Genomic DNA, 16988 nt, shown 5'->3' with positions numbered 1-16988 from the left:
CCTATGAACAGTTATGTAATCAGGAACATTTGTTTTGGGGGGTTTGTAATCTTATTGTGGAAATCAATTCAACTACCAAATCCTAATGATAACAGACAGAAAACCTAAGAACACAGAAAGTTCTCTGAAGAACATCCAACACGTGAACTCTACGGACAGATGAATTCAGATGACCAAGTTTTCTGGTTACCTACGAAGAAGATGTATCAAAAACAAATTCTCAGGGCTGAAGATACAGCTCCATGGTAGAGGGCAATCCCCACCACCATAACACACACACACACACAAATGATCAAACAAAACAACAACAAAAAAACCAAACAACTCCAGCCCCCCGCAAAACAACAACAACAAAACACTGCTTTTAGCTACAGGGCTCAGGCTTAATACATGCTTCCACATCTCCTTAATGTCTGGGCAACCACCTTTTAGTGGAGATTCAGGAGTATCACTCTAAACTACTCAATCCATTTCAATTTTCACCATACGCTGTGACACAGTGACCACAGAAACGCTAACCTGAATGACCCAGACACATAGCTTTTCTAGTCTATGTCTCGTTTCCTTCTAAAAATGATAGGATTTCAAGGGTCATGAGTTATAAAAACATGCAAGGCTTCATGGCACTTTTTTTAACCAGAAACCACGTTTTTCTCTGTCCCAAGTCATTAATTACTGTCAACCGGCAACTCCAGGGGCTACATTTCAGTTCTCATCCTTCCCATCCTCTTGAAACTGCCAACATTCTTCTAGCACACGGCATCCTCCTCCCTGCACTCTTCTTCCTCAAGCCCCCATGCTACATTCCTGTTCCTTAGGTGTGTAGCTACTAGAGTTCTGAGGCACAGCCAATGATGCCTCTTTATGGGTCACCTCCTCCTCCTCCTCCTCCTCCTCCTCGCTATTTTTTTATTTAGTACTGGGGACTGAACCCAGGGGTGTTTTTTAACCACCACCTTCAGGTTTGTGGCTGTCAAATCCACAAAGGCAACTCAGATGTTGCTTCAGCTCCCTCTCCTCTCTGTGTACCTGGTATTTCTACTGCATGAATGACAGGCTCCAACCTCCAAGGGCTTTAAACCAGGATATGCAAGCTAGTTTCCTCAGGAACTATCCCGGAATATATTCTTATTTGAGTGATCACCTGCAATAGAAACCTGGCTGAGAGAACCCACTCAAGTGCTAAGTCTTCCCAAGTATCTTTTTAACATGCAAAATTCTTTATCTCTCAAGCCTTAGGCAATATTGGTCTTTCTCTTCTAGCAAAGATTAGAACCTGCATCCTATCTCTAATGTCTCCTTCTAAACCATTTTTCACACCACTACCAAAATGATCTAAAAGAAACATCTTTCTACCATTTTGGGATTTAGAATATGGTGTCTCCCAACATGGCCTATTATAAAGTACCTTAAATAGCCTGGATTCAACCTGCCTTTCCAGTCTCAACCTCTAGCCATTTCCTCTTGCTCTGTTTCAGTCCTACATCAAAGCCATACTAATTGGCACTCCATTAACTCCAGGCATCTTCAGTCACATATTTGGTATGTCCTTTCCTGGCCTTCTCAGCCTTCCTTTGAGATTCCAACAGAAGGGCCTTTCCATGTACAAGACTTAGGATCTCTAGCTATTGAGTGAATTCCTCCTCTCCTCCCTCCTGTTTGTCCCCACTTTTGTTCCCCACAACCCAGTCACTGAATTCTTTGGGGTAAAGAGCTTCTCTCTTCAATCTTATTACCTAACACAGGAAGTGTTCAATTATAAGAAGTACTGAATAAATACTTCTTAATTTAAAAGTCATCCATCATTAGAATAAACCCTTTAATATTAGGCCATACATAAATAAAGTTTAAGCATCAGCTTCTGGAAGAAACAGTTTCCACCATTTTGCTTGTTACGGAAAAGTTGTAATAGGTTATTTAGGAAGTCAAAGAAGAAAATTTCTACAAATTTAACATCTATGGCTTTATATTTAAGATTACTTTTTCAATAGTCATTAAAGCACATTACTTCAGGGGAAATGCTAACATCCAATAGGTGATGGGACAAGAAAATGGATTCTACCATTACACATATGCATTTCCTGATTTTTTAAGTTATATGAAATTTAGAGCATTCTGAACCAGTTATAATGCTAAAAGCATTTGCCTAGCATATGCAAGTCTCTGAGTTCAATTCCCAGAATTGGAAAAAAAAAATTTTTTTTTAAACAACTATAAAATTGTCAAAAGACAGAAATGTACCTGTAAGCATGCAATTAAAAATCAAATGATAGGTATTTTTAAAATTAGTCTTACAGATGAGGAAACTGTAGCCCACAGAATTTTAGTTTTAGCTGGGCTCTGTGGTGTATGCCTATAATCCCAGCGACTTGAAAGACTAAGGCAGGAGGATTGCAAATTCAAGGTCAGCCTTAGTAACTTGGTAAGACCCTATCTAAAAACAAAACAAAACAAAAGGGCTAGGGATGTGGTAAAGTGGAAAAAAAATTAGTTTTTTATCTAAGATCGCACAGCTATTTGGGAACTATTTGGGGGAGACCCAGGGCTTTGACTCTCATTTCAGACTAAAGCCATTCATAAAATACATGCAAACTTACAAATAACTGTACTTTTACCAAATACTCAGTTATACAACAAATGATAACAGTGATACTAAATGACAAACATTAATAGCATAAGAGCAAATAAAATTCTGACTTTAAAAACTTGGCTAAACCTTGGTTGTTGGCGGGTGTCATAACTATAGGATCGTCAGCTTTGGGCAAAGTTGCAGACAAAGGAGAACAAAAGCTGAAAGGATAACAGAAAAAGTGGGAAAAACTTCCACTTTCAACAAGATGGAATAAGGGGGACCAAAATTTATTGTCCCACTTGAAACAACAACAACAACAAAAAAAAAAAAAAAAAAAAAAAAAAAAGGAAAGGGAGAAATAGAGATGAAATATATGAAAGAACTATTTCAAAGACCCAGTTAACAAAGTTAACATCAGTTAACAAAGGCCAGAGATCCTGGGTTATGATGGAAAAAAATCAGGTGAGTCCTACAAATGCCCGAACTTACTGCCTGGAAAGAGAATCTAGGTCATGGACATGGAGGTAATTCCAGAGTTCAATGGACTCCCTCAGTTGAGAAGATGAAGTTAGAAGTATGGGGAAATTGAGTCTTATTAGAGTTCATGGGAAAGGCCACAGGAAAGATCACTGTACAGAGATCTGCAGAGTCCCTCTGAAGGAGTCAGTAGTAAACCAACTACTGAAATGGGAACTCAATCCTGCCCCAACTTAGGGCAGGATATGTCCTCACCAGCAATATAAATCATAATTCAGGCATTCTGGGTAGAATACTCAGAAATAGCCCTAAACCTAGACTTGTCTGGATCTGCCTAATGAACTGTACATGCAACTCCTGAGAGGAACAAAAATAAGTATCAAGAAATAAATATCAAGTACATAACAGGGTAAAATTCACAATGCCTAGCACCCAATCAGTGATTGAATGCATGTACACCATTCATTCAAAGAAGGGCAACACACTCTAAACGAAGAGAAAAATCAACCAAGTGCAATTGACGACATGACAAAGATGAGAGAATGAGCAGCCAATGACATTAAACACAGTTGTCAGAATTGTACATGTTTAAATAAGCGAGTTTAGTAAGGTCACAGGGTAAAAGACAAATATACAAAGTCAAATTTATTTCAATAGACCAGCAATGAAATTAACCAGAAATTAAAAAATTTTTTAAAAATTTACATTTATGATAGAATCAAAACACATGAAACACTCTAGGATATCTGACAAAAAAGAAGTTAAAGACCTGCCCCTGGAAAATACAAATCACCACTGCTAAGAGAAATTAAAGGAGATATAGCTAAGTGGAGAGATTTACTAGTTAATAGGAAAACTCAATATTGTGAAGATATCAAACCTCAAATTGATCTATAAATTCAAGGCAATCCCATCAGGTTTGTTTGTGGATTTTTGTTGTTGTTGCTGTTTTTGGTAGAAATTGCCAAACTCGTTCTAAAATTCATGTGGAAATGCTCAAAGAATCTAGAAAAGACAAACCAGTTGGAAAAAGAACAAAGTTGGAGAGCTGACACTCTCTGATTTCATGACTTCTTATAAAGCCATAGTGATCAAAAGAGCATAAAGACAAATAGGTCAATGGAATAGTAGAGAGTCCCAAAATAAATCCATACATATATAGACGACCAATACTGGACAAAGGTATAAAGGTGATATACCTTTGAAAGTGAGAAAAGGATAGTCTTTTACACAGAAAATACTGAAGAAATATGCAAACAAAACCTTTAGCACACGTTTTGCATCAGGAACAACCATATATATATATATATATATATATATATATTTCTTAAAATGGACTAGAGACCTAATGTAAAATCTAAAATTATAATACTTCTTGATAAAAACACAAAACATCTTTGTAATCTTAGATTAGGTAAAGATTATTCCTTAGATACCACACCAACAGCATAACCCATAAAGAACAAATGGGCAAACTGAACTTCAACAAAATTAATTTCTTTTCTTCAAAAGATACTATAAGAGAATGAAAACAGACTGCAAAGAAAAATTTGTGAAGCATGTATCTGATATGGCATCCAGAATATACACAAACTCTTAAAACTGAATAGTTTGAAAAGAATTCAAATAGACAAATCACTTTAACATACTCTACACAGAAAGAATTAGACGGAAAGCATAATACATGAAAAGATAATCAACATCATTGGTCTTTAGGGAAATGCAAATGAAATACCACCACACAACTAATGGAATGACTAAAATTAATGAGACTGCCCATACCAAGGATGTAAATGAACTGGAACTGGCATACCCTGCTGGTAAGAATGCAAAATGGTACAACCACTCTAGAGAAGTTTAGTAAAGCACACCTCTTGTAGGTAATAATCAAAACAAGGAAAGCAAAAGACCATACAAAGACTTATAAGCTAATGTTCAAAGTTTTATTTGTAATAGCTAAAAACTGAACACAACACAAATGGTGAATAAACAAATTGTGGTATATCCACAGAATGGAATATTACTCAGCAATAAAAAGGAATAAACTATTGAACAATACAACATGGATGAATTTCAAAATATACATACCTGTAATCCCAGCAGCTGGGGAGGCTGAGGCAGGAGATCAAGGTTCAAAACCAGCCTCAGCAAAAGCAAGGCATTAAGCAACTCAGTGAGACCCTGTCTCTAAATAAAATTAAAAAAAGGGTTGGGGATGTGGCTCAGTGTTTGAGTGACCCTGAATTCAATCCTGGATACTAAAAATATATATATATGCAGAGTTGAAAGCCAGACCATGCTGGCTGGCATACGCCTATAGTCCTAGCTACTTGGGGAGACTTGAAACAGGAAGACTGCTTGAGACCAGTAATTAGGGGCAGGCCTGGGCAATATAGTAAGATTTTTTTCTTAAAAAAAAAAAAAAAAAAAAAAAAAAAAATCAGATTGAAAGTATATACTGTAAAATTTCCTAAATATAAAATTATAAGAAATGCAAACCAAGCTACAGTGATGGAGTGCAGATCTGAGGTTGCCAGGGGGTGGGGAGAGAGAAGAATCATAAAGGAGCACATAGACATTTTTTGAAGGTAATGGATATTCACCTTGACTGTAGTGATGGTTTTACACACACATGTATATCAAAACTTATAGGCTATGGTTCAGTGGTAGAGCACATGTTTAGCATGTATAAGGTCCTGGATTCAATCCCTAGCACCAAAAATAGAAGTTTATCAAATAGTACATTTAAATAAAGTTAGTTTATTGTCTGTTAATTTTACTTTAATAAAGCTGTTAAAATGTTTTTCTAAAAACCAACTTTGTTATATCAAATGTAAAGCAGAGTACTAATTAGCAAGCTCATTAGGATGGGTTCATCTAATAACATCAGTAATGCCCATACAGAATTTTCTATCTTTACCAATTCGTTCAGACGCCTTAAGAATGGTCGCAAACACAAATTCTGATGTTAGAGGTTCAATTAATATTGTCTCAAGATACGGGGTCTTACTGAACTAAGTTTATGCTTCAAAGCGGAGCAACAGAGTACTAATAAATGAATACAGTGCTAAAAACTTCTTCCTTTTTTACTTTCTTCCTTTCCTTCCTTTCTTCCTTTGTGGTGGTGCTGAAAAGAAACCCAAGGCCTTCCATGTGCTAGGCAGGCAGGTACTCTGCACTGAGCTACACTCCCAACCCTGTTCTTAACTCTTCTAGACATGGAGAAACTCAAGAGAGATATGGTGGAGTAATAAACTGATCTGTAAATATGGAAAGATTTTTCTAGAGAAGTCAAGTGTATACAGTGATAAACTGCTTTCTTCCATTCTACTACCCTCGTGGTTTTAAAGTACAATAAACCTGCCACTTATCCTGGGGATTGAACCTATGACCTCCAGAACACAAGGCAAGTGCTCTACCACTGAGTTACATCCTCTCTACAAACTGATCATACTATTCACTGCACTTACACCACCAAAATGCACATGTATCTTTCCACATGATCCAACAGTACTTCTCACCTTGCCTCCTATGTTACATTTCTCTTTTGCCTGGAGTGCCCTCCCTGCTCCTTTTCATCTAATTAACGAATATGAGTTCTTCAAGGCACTTTCTCAAAGTGGCATTGAAAGAAGATTCACAATTATCCGAAATGAGTTCCTTTCTCCTTTCTCTCCAGCACACCTACATATACACACCTGCCAAGGACACAGGGGAACTTCTGGGATGTTATGGAAATGTTCAGTGCATATTTTGTATTTATACTTTATATTTAACTGTAGTGACAGACATCTGGTTGAAAACACTTGTTAAAAGTTACTGAACTGGCCAGGCATGGTGGCACACACCTGTAATCCCAGCAGCTCGGGAGGCTGAGACAGGAAGATCTTGAGTTCAAAGCCAGTCTCAGAAATTTAGTGAAGTGCTAAGTACTCAGCAAGACCCTGTCTCTAAATAAAATATAAAAAAGGGTTGGGGATGTGACTCAGTGGATGAGTGAACCTGGGTTCAAAAAAAAAAAAAAAGTTATTGAACTGTATGTTTTAAATGGATGTACATTAATTTTGTATGCAAACTATAATTTAATGAAATTGTTTTTAAAAAGAAAATACAAACAAAAATTTATAAGACACAAAGAGAACACTAAAACAATGACAACACAAAATTGAAATGAACGCCAGAAGTAGTAGTCAAGGTCACGTTTAAGACAAGTTTAAACCTCCGGGGTGGGGATGACATTGGGACAGTACTTGCCTAGTGCTCTGAGTTTTGATTCCCAGCATGGTGTAGGAGCAGATATGGGGGGATAAAGGGAATCTGTTATGGTTTATAAACGAGATATCCCCCAAAAGTACCTGTGTGAGACATCGCAAGAAAGTTCAGAGGAGAAAAGATTGGTTGAGAGCCTTAACCTAGTTTGAGCACAATTCTCTTGAATGGATTAATTGGGTGGTGACAGTTGGCAGGTAGGGTGTGGCTAGAGGAGGTAGGTCGTTGAGAGCATGCCTTTGGGGTATATATTTTGCTCCTGGTGAGCAGAACACTCTCTCTGCTTTTTGACTGCCATGTCCAAGAGCTGCTTTCCTCCACTACACCCTTCTGCCATGGTGTTCTGTCTCACCTTGGGCCCAGGGAACTGGAGTTAGGGTCTATGGACTGAGATCTCTGAAATTAAGTGCCAAATAAATAAACTTTTCCACCTCTAAAATTGTTCCTGTCTGGTATTTTGGTCACAGAGACCAAAAAGCTGACTAACACAGGTTCCCAGTCTCAATTCCTGATATATACAAAGGATCAGCTTCCTAACATTTAAAAAAGGAACCTCTTGGAGCTGGTTTCTATGGCAATGTAGTGAGACCCTGTCTCAAAATAAAAAAGGGTTAGGGGTATAGCTCAGTGGTAGAGCACTCCAGGGTTCAATCTTCAATACTACACACACCACACACTACACACACACACACACACACACACACACACACACACACACACGGTAACTTTGAAAAAAAAAAAAAAGGCACCAGAAGCCTCCAACCAATGTCTGACCTTTTTCCTTTGATTTCACCACTGTTTAGATGAGGTCAATAAATACTGTTGAATCCAGGTCCTGTGACAGTTAAAGGAGACATAAAGATGAAACAATTTGCTTTTTGTGCTACAGAATATACAATGACCTACCAAAGAAACCTAAATGTTTATGGTGCGTATTAAGAAATAATTCATATTCAATATCTTATTCTAAGAACTCAGTCTAGGAGGCTGGGGCTATTGCTCAGTGGCAGAGTGCTTGCCTAGCACATGTGAAGCACTGTGTTCAATCCTCAGCAGCACCACATAAAAATTAAATAAAAGAATTTTAAAAAGTCACTCTAGATTTTGAAATGTGATTTAGAAATTCCATAAAAAATTACTAATGAAAATGTAACAGTTCACTTAATGCTTTGACTATATGCCTTGTTGCTTTGAAACTTACATGTTTTTTTTTTTTTTCCCCCAACCTTTTCCCTGAACTTCTCCTTGATCTTCTTTCCCCTAATCTCATTTTCTCTGTATCACCTCTTAAAAACCCCGTTCCCCATGATGGGCAGAATCATAACCTTTCAGACAGGAGTTCCCTGTGTTTCTCCTTTGCTAGCAAAACAATAAACCGCCTGTTTCCTTTTTCTCAAAACGTGTCCTCATTATTGAAATGGCACTGGGGACAAGGACCGAGCTTTTGGCAACAAAAATATAATTGTATCTGACTCTGCAAATTCAGTTAATTGGGGGAAAAAAAAACCTACCTACGTGAAAAGCTTCATTCCCGAATGACCATGGCTACTTAAATGAGATATACTGGTTATACTAAAATTTCCAAGTAACATTTTAAGCTATCGTTTATGAGTCTTAACAGGCTAAGCACTTGTAAACCACTTCACTAACATTATCTGACTTAATCTCAATATAACCCTGTAAGAAAGGTGTTATCGTACCCATTTCACAGATGACAAAACTGAAAGATTAAGCAATTTGTCCAAAGTACACAGAACTTTTAATTAGACTCAGATGACTATGCTTTTATCCATTTTTAGATAATTCAGGTCTGTATTATTCATTTTAGTATCACATGCTTATTTATCAATATTTATGTATTTTCTAAATAGTCAATTAAACATTCTAAAACTTAACATAAACAAAGTTGAAGTTCAAACTCCACAGATGATAAACCAGCCCTTCATAATTCCCATCTTGGTTTTATTCATGATAACACACTCATGAATATTAAACACTGCATTTTCCTCTCCACGTTCATATGGACTTTCATACTAACCAGAGGACAGTTTACCTTCTTGCTTTTGAGAACCATTAGATTTGGTTTAAAAACTAGAAAAATAGTGTTCATTTGTAAGTGTTGTCTTCTGATACCTTTATAACATGTATACTTTAAACTCTCTGTGATAAAAATCTCATACATTCCAAAACCTGGTATAACCATATTTAAGAAATGGACCTGGAGTCAGGCATTTTCAAATCTGACCATGTCTCTGCCACTAGGTAGTTGAAAAGGCCCGGGAGACAGCTAACATTGGTGTTTTAAGGAACAATAGAGAATGATATTTATTGCCATATTTACACCACAGATTTCCTCAATCAGTCTTTCAGTAACCACATCAAGTTATGAACAAAATCTGTATCTGAAAACTGTGAGTGAGATGTGCAAAAACAAGTGCTCATGCTCACTTTTTTTGCATTCCTAGCAGTCAGCAGAGTACCCAGGAATATCCTTCTCACCTCTTCCCATCATCACCTATCCTGGGGCAATACAAGGTATCTTCCTGGAGTTAGAGTACCTTTATTTCCCACTGAAAGAACATAATACATAATAAGTAATATTAAATAATAATATTGTAATATTAATGTGAAACAGGCATCTGCAGGCTGCTTTGGGAATTGATGGATTTATAAGGTTCCCCTAGGGAATAGAAAGAATATATAGGCCTTCACAACACAACCCACTTTACCAGTGACTGTGGCACCTTCAAGTGAATTTCAGAGTTAACATATTCTGGTTTGAAATATGTAAATTATTAAAAATCTTATTCAAAATGTAATCACTTAAATTGTAAAAGATGGAAAGGATAAGAGTCCAACCCTCTCCTTTTTCAAATAAAGAAACTGAAGCTCTAGATCACACCAGCCATTTGGCATACCTTGGACTAAAACACAAATTGAACCCTAAATCCAGGGTTCTTTGTGGTACGAAGATATAGATAATGACCTAGTAAGTAGGGTTCGGCATTTCTAAAGTGGAAGGCTCTCTTCCAGTCATATCTACAATGAGCTTTAGGGATTTTTTGTTTCATTCTTTCCTTTTTTAAAAAAAAGCAAGCAAGGCCCTATAAGTGCAACAACAAATTGTGAAAAGCGTCATTTGGTATCATGGCCACACACTCCAACATATCACATCCAAAACACTCCTTTCTGTCTAGCAGGATCATCCTTCATCTCCAGGGGCCACACCACTTACCACACCTTTCTCTTCTTTTATCTGCTTAGCCTGTTTCTCAGAACTTCCCAAAGCTTCTAACTCAGTCTTTAGACTTTTATTCAGTGTAGGCAATACTGAGTTCCTACTCTGTGCAAGTACTCACGCCAACCTCCAGCTTTGTCACAACACTCACCTCAACAAGGAAGGCTTTCAAACTCCCTCAAATGTGAACCATGGTAAGAATTTACAGACAATCTGCCCCTGTTTATTTATACACACTCTTAAATAACTCAGAATTATTTGACATAATCTTACAATTGTTATTATTACAATTATTTTGTGTGTGTGTGCGTTTGAGTGCCTTTTTTTTTTTTTTTTTTTTTTGGCAGTACTGGAGACTGAACCCAGGGTTGCTCTACCACTGTACTATATCCCCAGCCCTTTTTATTTTTGAGACAGGATCTAGCTAAGTAGCTGAAGCTGGCCTTCAGCTTGTGATTCTCTTCCCTTAGCCTCCCCAGTTACTTGTAACTGCAGGCATGGGCAGCGATATTCTTCTTTCTATTCAATTTCATTTTCAAAACGTTTTGGCTGACAGAGATATTAGCACTTCGGTGTTCATTGTAGAGCTATTCACAATGGCCAAGATATGGGAATAACCCATATTCATCCTCAGAAGAATGGATAAAGAAAATGTGGTATATGCAAACAATGGAATATTAGTCTTAAAAAGGAAATTGTTCATTATGTGACAACTTGGATGAATCTTGAGAATATTATGCTAAGTGAAATAAACTCATCACAGGACAAATAATGTATTATTTCACTTATATGAGGTATCTAAAATATCTAAACTCCTAGAATTGGAGAGTAGTACAGTGGTTGCCAGGGACTGAGGCGAAGGGGGAAATGAAGGGTTGCTAATCCACAAGCATAATGTTTCCATTATGCAAGATGAACAAATTCTACAGATGTGTAAGACAGTGTTCCTGTAGTTAACAACACTTTATTGCATACTTTAAAAATCTGTTAGGAAAGTAGATTGCAGGGCTGGGGTTGTAGCTCAGTGGTAGAGTGCTTGCCTAACATGTATGAGGCACTGGATTCGATCTTCAGCATCAAATAAAAATAAATAAAAGGTATGGTGTCCATCTGCAACTAAACAAAATATTAAAAGAAAAAAGAAGGTAGGTTACATGTTAAGTGTTCCTACACACACATACAAAAAACCAGCCCTAGTTGAAATTTTCAAAATTTATTTCTCAATCCACTATTGATCATGACCTGCAGCCCTAAAGGGTGATTATTTTGGTATAAAGATGGGAGGAATAGTTATTAGAGGCATCAACAAATCCTTACACATGAGATCCCCCAGGAAATGTCACACTTTCTGTCCATAGGTGGGGGTGGGAGGAGATGGGGCATCATTGAAGTGACATTTCAGAAATCAAAAATAGAGTGGGACTTTTTTTCTAACCATCTAGGCAAATTTCACAACTGTAATCCTTTCCCTGTGACAGGCTGACACACTTTCCCTGTCCAACAGGACTGTCAACACTCAGGTGGAAACACTATTCTTGAAAATTTTATACTCTAACCAGAGAGATGACAGAAGAATTTAATGTAACAAGTGAGCAGATTTTTTTCATTTAAGATAACTTTTCAAACTCAAGTGTCTGTTAAAGATTTTACTCTCCACTCTGAAGGATGCTGATTTGTTAGTGGGGAGGGGTCAAAGGAAGGTGTGGAAAAGAAAAAAATCTAAGGGAAAAGACAGATCATGAAGTAAACAGTAAAATACTAGTTAAAGGGGAAGCAGCTCAAGTTCTTTTAAACAATCAATTTGTAGCTTTGTATTTCATGTACAACATATACTATCTGGAACAAGAAATTTGAAGATGAAATTTCAACAGTCACTAATCCAGGTTTAATAGAATCTCTGACACATTTTAATGTAAGAATAGGGCTATTCAGTCAAATTATTAGTCATGACAAACCTAAAGTCTAACTACTCAATATATGTGAATAGCATCATCTTTTCAAGAAGTCTGTTATCTGGTTGAAATGCTGGGCCCAGTTTTCTCCCCTTAGAAAAGCAAAATACAAGTACACATTACTGCCACTCTTTTTTGCTTCCCTTCATCTTTCAGGGAGGGAAGGGGAAGCAAACCTGTTACTAACCCTGAAAGTCTATTGGAGACATATGTACCATACGTCAAGGTCCACACTTCACTCTTCTCACATGAGTTCATTCAACAGCTACAAGTCACTTACAGTAGTAGTTTTGTTATTTCTGCCAACAGGAGAAACACATTTCAAAATTTCTCCATGAATGGAGATAGGTAGTGAAGAGAGTTCTCCAGAGTGAGCTTGCTCTGTTTCAACTGTGCTGAAAGTCTCCTGTTGATGTAGTTTTATCTGGGACAGTGACTATCAAAGGCATTAACTGCTTTTTTTTTTTTTTTTTTAAGGTAGTCCTAGTTAAATGTCAAACAGGCACAAGTAAAATTCTAACTTTAAATTGTTCAAAAATGACTTCTTAACACAAGTACCTGATACCAACCATACCAGCCCCAAGGTTAAACCCTAGTTAAACAGATGAGCAAGAAGCATAGTGTCCCTGTCCTCCCAGTATTTTCCTGTGATACAGAATACATAAATGAATATATAAATGTCAGATGTTGTAAAGAAATATTGAATTTTAAGTTAAAGTTGAATAACTACCACAAAACATTTTATGTATCCCTTTTCTGCCCAAAGTGTGAGAGATCATTTTTGTAGAAACAGAAATTACTAGTCAGTATTACTTTCCTAATTTAAAACAGCGCAATGCCTTCAGCTGTAGGAGGCAGAATAATTTACCAATCTTAGAAAAACTAACTTTTGGCAGTTAGGTACTCTACATTGTTATGGCAGCACTTTCAAACTTAGGTCAAGAGTGATCACAACTCTGACCACAACATAAATTACAGGAGTGGCAAAACGTCTACAGGAAGAGCCCAAACCATGCAAAACAGACTTTGCAAGTCTTTTAATATGTACTGCATATTCATGTTAAAAAACAGGAAGGGCTTAAAAAATTTTGGCAGAACAGACTAAATCTAGTAATTTTTAACGCTGCAGCTTTCCAGATCATTCCAATAAACAATGTTTCAACACTGAGAATCCAGAGATTTCATCTACGGGCAGAACACATGCTAAAGCACTAACTGATGAAGTTTAGGTGCAGGACCCAAACCATCCAAGAAAAGACACTGAACAATCGTGACATTTTATATTGAAATATTCCCATTTATACTTAAACAGGAACTGAAGCTTCCTTCCTTCTTTAGGAAAACTGGGCTGTAACTTGTTCCAATTTATAGCTATAAAGTTGGGGGCTGTATATGAGAATTCAGAGAAGTTTAAGAAAAACACCTGGATGAGGTAGGGCTGGAGTGTACCTGCTTAAGACCTGATTTCTAATAGTCAGGGGCCTACGAGGATAATTTAGTCCCGTTCACATTAATCTCAAAGACGAATTTTGAGACGGGACAGTGGGTGGCGGCAGCCGTCAGTTAGCAGCTACACAAAACTTTTGTGTGTATGTATATACGCATGCACATGTGTACATATATATACGTATAATGTGTATGTATGTATATATACATATATACACACATATATTATACATACACACTTTTTCATGCTCACGCCCTCCCAGCACCCAATCCTCGTTTCTTGAATGAAGGGGAAGACTCAAATAAAAGAACGAATGAATGAACAAACGAGAGCAGGAGAGAGATGGGAGTCTAGCTAGGGGGCTCAGGTAGGGCTCCAGGGCCCAGTGGCCCTGGACAGCCTTAGGCAAGAGCAGGGGCGGCGCCGGAGCGCAGGACGGGGCGCCGACAGCGATGGGCCGGGGATGAGAGTGCGGGTCCGGCCTGGCGGAACAAAGGAGCGCGGTGACCTGGTAGGGGCACCGGTCGCGGCGCTCACCTCGTCGCCCCACTTGAGCACGTCCTTGTGCCGGTCCTTGACGGCGTGGTAGATGTGCAGGAACTGGAGGATCCCGTGCCGCCGCACGTGGTCGGCGTAGCGCTGGGTCTCCTCCCAGCTCAGAGGCGAGCCCTGGGACAGTAGCCCCATGGCCGCCCCCTCCTCCTCTAGCTGACGGCGGCAGTCGCTCGCTCCGGGCGCGAGCCGGACACTAAGCGGTCCGCAGAAGGCGGCGGCTGCTCCACCCCGGGGGGCGCCCTCCGGCCGCAGCAGGCAGAGGGAGGGTCCTGTCCGCTACGGCACCCCGCGCGGGGATCCCTGCCGCCCAGATGACAGATCCCGGGACCAGCGCAGCGCGCAGACAGAGGCAGAGGACGGCAGGGCAGTCTCAGCGGCTCTCAGCCAGGGGGCCTCGCCCCTCGCCGGCTCCGACGCTCGCCTGCCCCGGCTTTAAGTCGCCGGCGGCAGCTCCCGCTTCTCCGTGCCGGTGTCGTGCACTGGCTTCTTCCTACTTGTGACCAAAACCTGCGCCGCCGTGGAGCATGCCCAGTCTCTGCGTCCGCCGGTACGCCGTCTCGGACGCGATCCGGCTCTCCGGATTTTAAAGACTACGGGCGGGGGCGGGGAAAGGAGGCGGTGCGAGAAAGGGAGGCGTGGCTGGGAACCAGAGGGGTCAATAGGGGCTGCGGAGGAGGCGTGGCAGGCGTGGCTGGGAGGGAGTCATAGGACGGTGCTCTCGGGGGGAGGGGCGGGGAGAAGGGGCGGGGCCCAAAGGAGGGAGGGGCCTAAAGGAGGGGAGGAGAGGGGAGTGGGGAGGGGAGGGGAGGGGAGGAGAGGGGAGGAGAGAGGAGGGGGGAGGGGGCGGCGTAACTCAGGTCTCAATTAAGCAAACCATGATAGGAAAAAATTGTTTTTCCTGATCCTGACTGAAGAAGATGGTAGGTTAACTGAGTTAATGAAGAACCCATCAGATTACTTTGTAGGTGGAAAGGGTCTCACACTTGTAAGACCGGCGTAAGAGCGGCAGATATATTGTGAAAAATATTAATTCAGGGAAGTCAGATAAAATATATATTCAAATCTAGGCTCCACCACTTATTGACAGAAAACCTGTTTAAAATTAGATTAATCCTATCTCTTGTGGAATCCTATCATGTAAGGATGTACATAGTGTAGATGTCGTAGAGTTGATGGTCAATAAATCTACCTGGTTATCAGGAAGAATCAATTTGTCTACAAGGTTTTTGACATGCATATATTTTCATTATTTGTGTATTTTCTATTTGATGACGTTTTCTAGATGGCACAGATGCCATTCACTGCGGGAAAATGGGATTTGTGAACATCTCCAGATAAACCATATGAAGGAACCATTTCCAAGTTTATTCTCCATTCAAATCTAAGATTCATCCACCAAGTGAACATAGTGATGTTCACATGATCTTTCCACAGATGTCGAAAACTACCGGAAACAGCTGAAGTTGCCCTATCTTGATAGGAAAGGGAAGGAAGGCGATATCTTGCCCCCAAGTAATTGTTCAGTAAATAGTGTTGACAGAGAAGTGATATGATGGGTCAGGGTGATCATACATGTACTGAGGCCAGAAAGTGTATATTTATTAGGCCCCCTTATCTAGAACAATAGAGATAACATTTACTAAACACTCAATTGCTGAGTAAGTGTATTGCAGACCTGGGAGATAGGGATACTAAAGGGCTGGCTGTGATTTTCACAGTGGAATGTGTGTATGCATGTGGGGGACCATGTATATATATGAAAAGTGATGTTTGAAGCTCAGAAGATGATATTTCAATTCCTATCATACAACTGGGATAAAAACCAAGCCTCATTCTAATTTTTCCTCAGCTCACTCAACAACCACAGCTACTGCCCCAACTTATTGTAATGCCCTCTTCACCAACCTCACCAGACCTACATGGGGTCTTGGCTTTCTGCTGTTTTTTCTGCTTGGAATTTCCACCTGACACATTTCTGCTCACCCTTTGAGACCCAGTTAACCTCTCTTTGTATTTTGGTTGAATCTGTGCATGCCTCTATTTGTAATTATGGTTGGATAATTTTAAAAATATGTCTACACCAAGTAATAATTTCTTTTGGGATAAAGATGACTTGTGCTTGGAATTCTAGGAAAGTGCTTAGTATAGAGCAGATGCCTAATAAACGTTAGTTTCCCTATGGAACATAAGTAGTGGGGCAGGGATAAACATGTTTCACCCACAGATTGAGGATCTAAAAGACCATCTGACGACTCTCATAATCTCATATTTTCATAGACCCACATTTATCAACATAATCATCAGCCATAGGTGGTAACTGAGCATCTAATAAGTGACTCACATGACTAAAAAACTTAACTTTTAGTTTATTTAAGTGATCTAAATATATTTTGAAAATTGCTATTTAATTTGGTAATTGGAAAACTTTTTAATTTGGTAATTTGGAACAAGCTAGGAATGTGAGGCCACTGAATTTTC

At 39.2% G+C, this 16988-nt stretch overlaps 1 protein-coding gene across 1 annotated transcript in view; it reads right to left on the bottom strand.

Moving 5' to 3' along the window:
- The window catches only part of GCLC (glutamate-cysteine ligase catalytic subunit), a 47262-nt gene extending 32204 nt beyond the window's left edge, over positions 1-15058 (bottom strand). The window contains exon 1 of the mRNA XM_079147638.1: positions 14493-15058. Within this exon, the coding sequence (XP_079003764.1) occupies positions 14493-14642 (150 nt within the window). The 5' untranslated portion in view covers positions 14643-15058. The remainder of the gene's footprint in view (positions 1-14492) is intronic.
- Between the last annotated feature and the right edge of the window lie 1930 nt (positions 15059-16988).

The sequence above is a fragment of the Sciurus vulgaris genome, assembly GCF_902686455.1.
Source record: "Sciurus vulgaris genome assembly, chromosome: 7".
Classification (NCBI taxonomy): domain Eukaryota; kingdom Metazoa; phylum Chordata; class Mammalia; order Rodentia; family Sciuridae; genus Sciurus; species Sciurus vulgaris.
The sequence above is the reverse complement of the archived record's forward strand: the minus strand, read 5'-3'. Positions and strand labels throughout refer to the sequence as shown.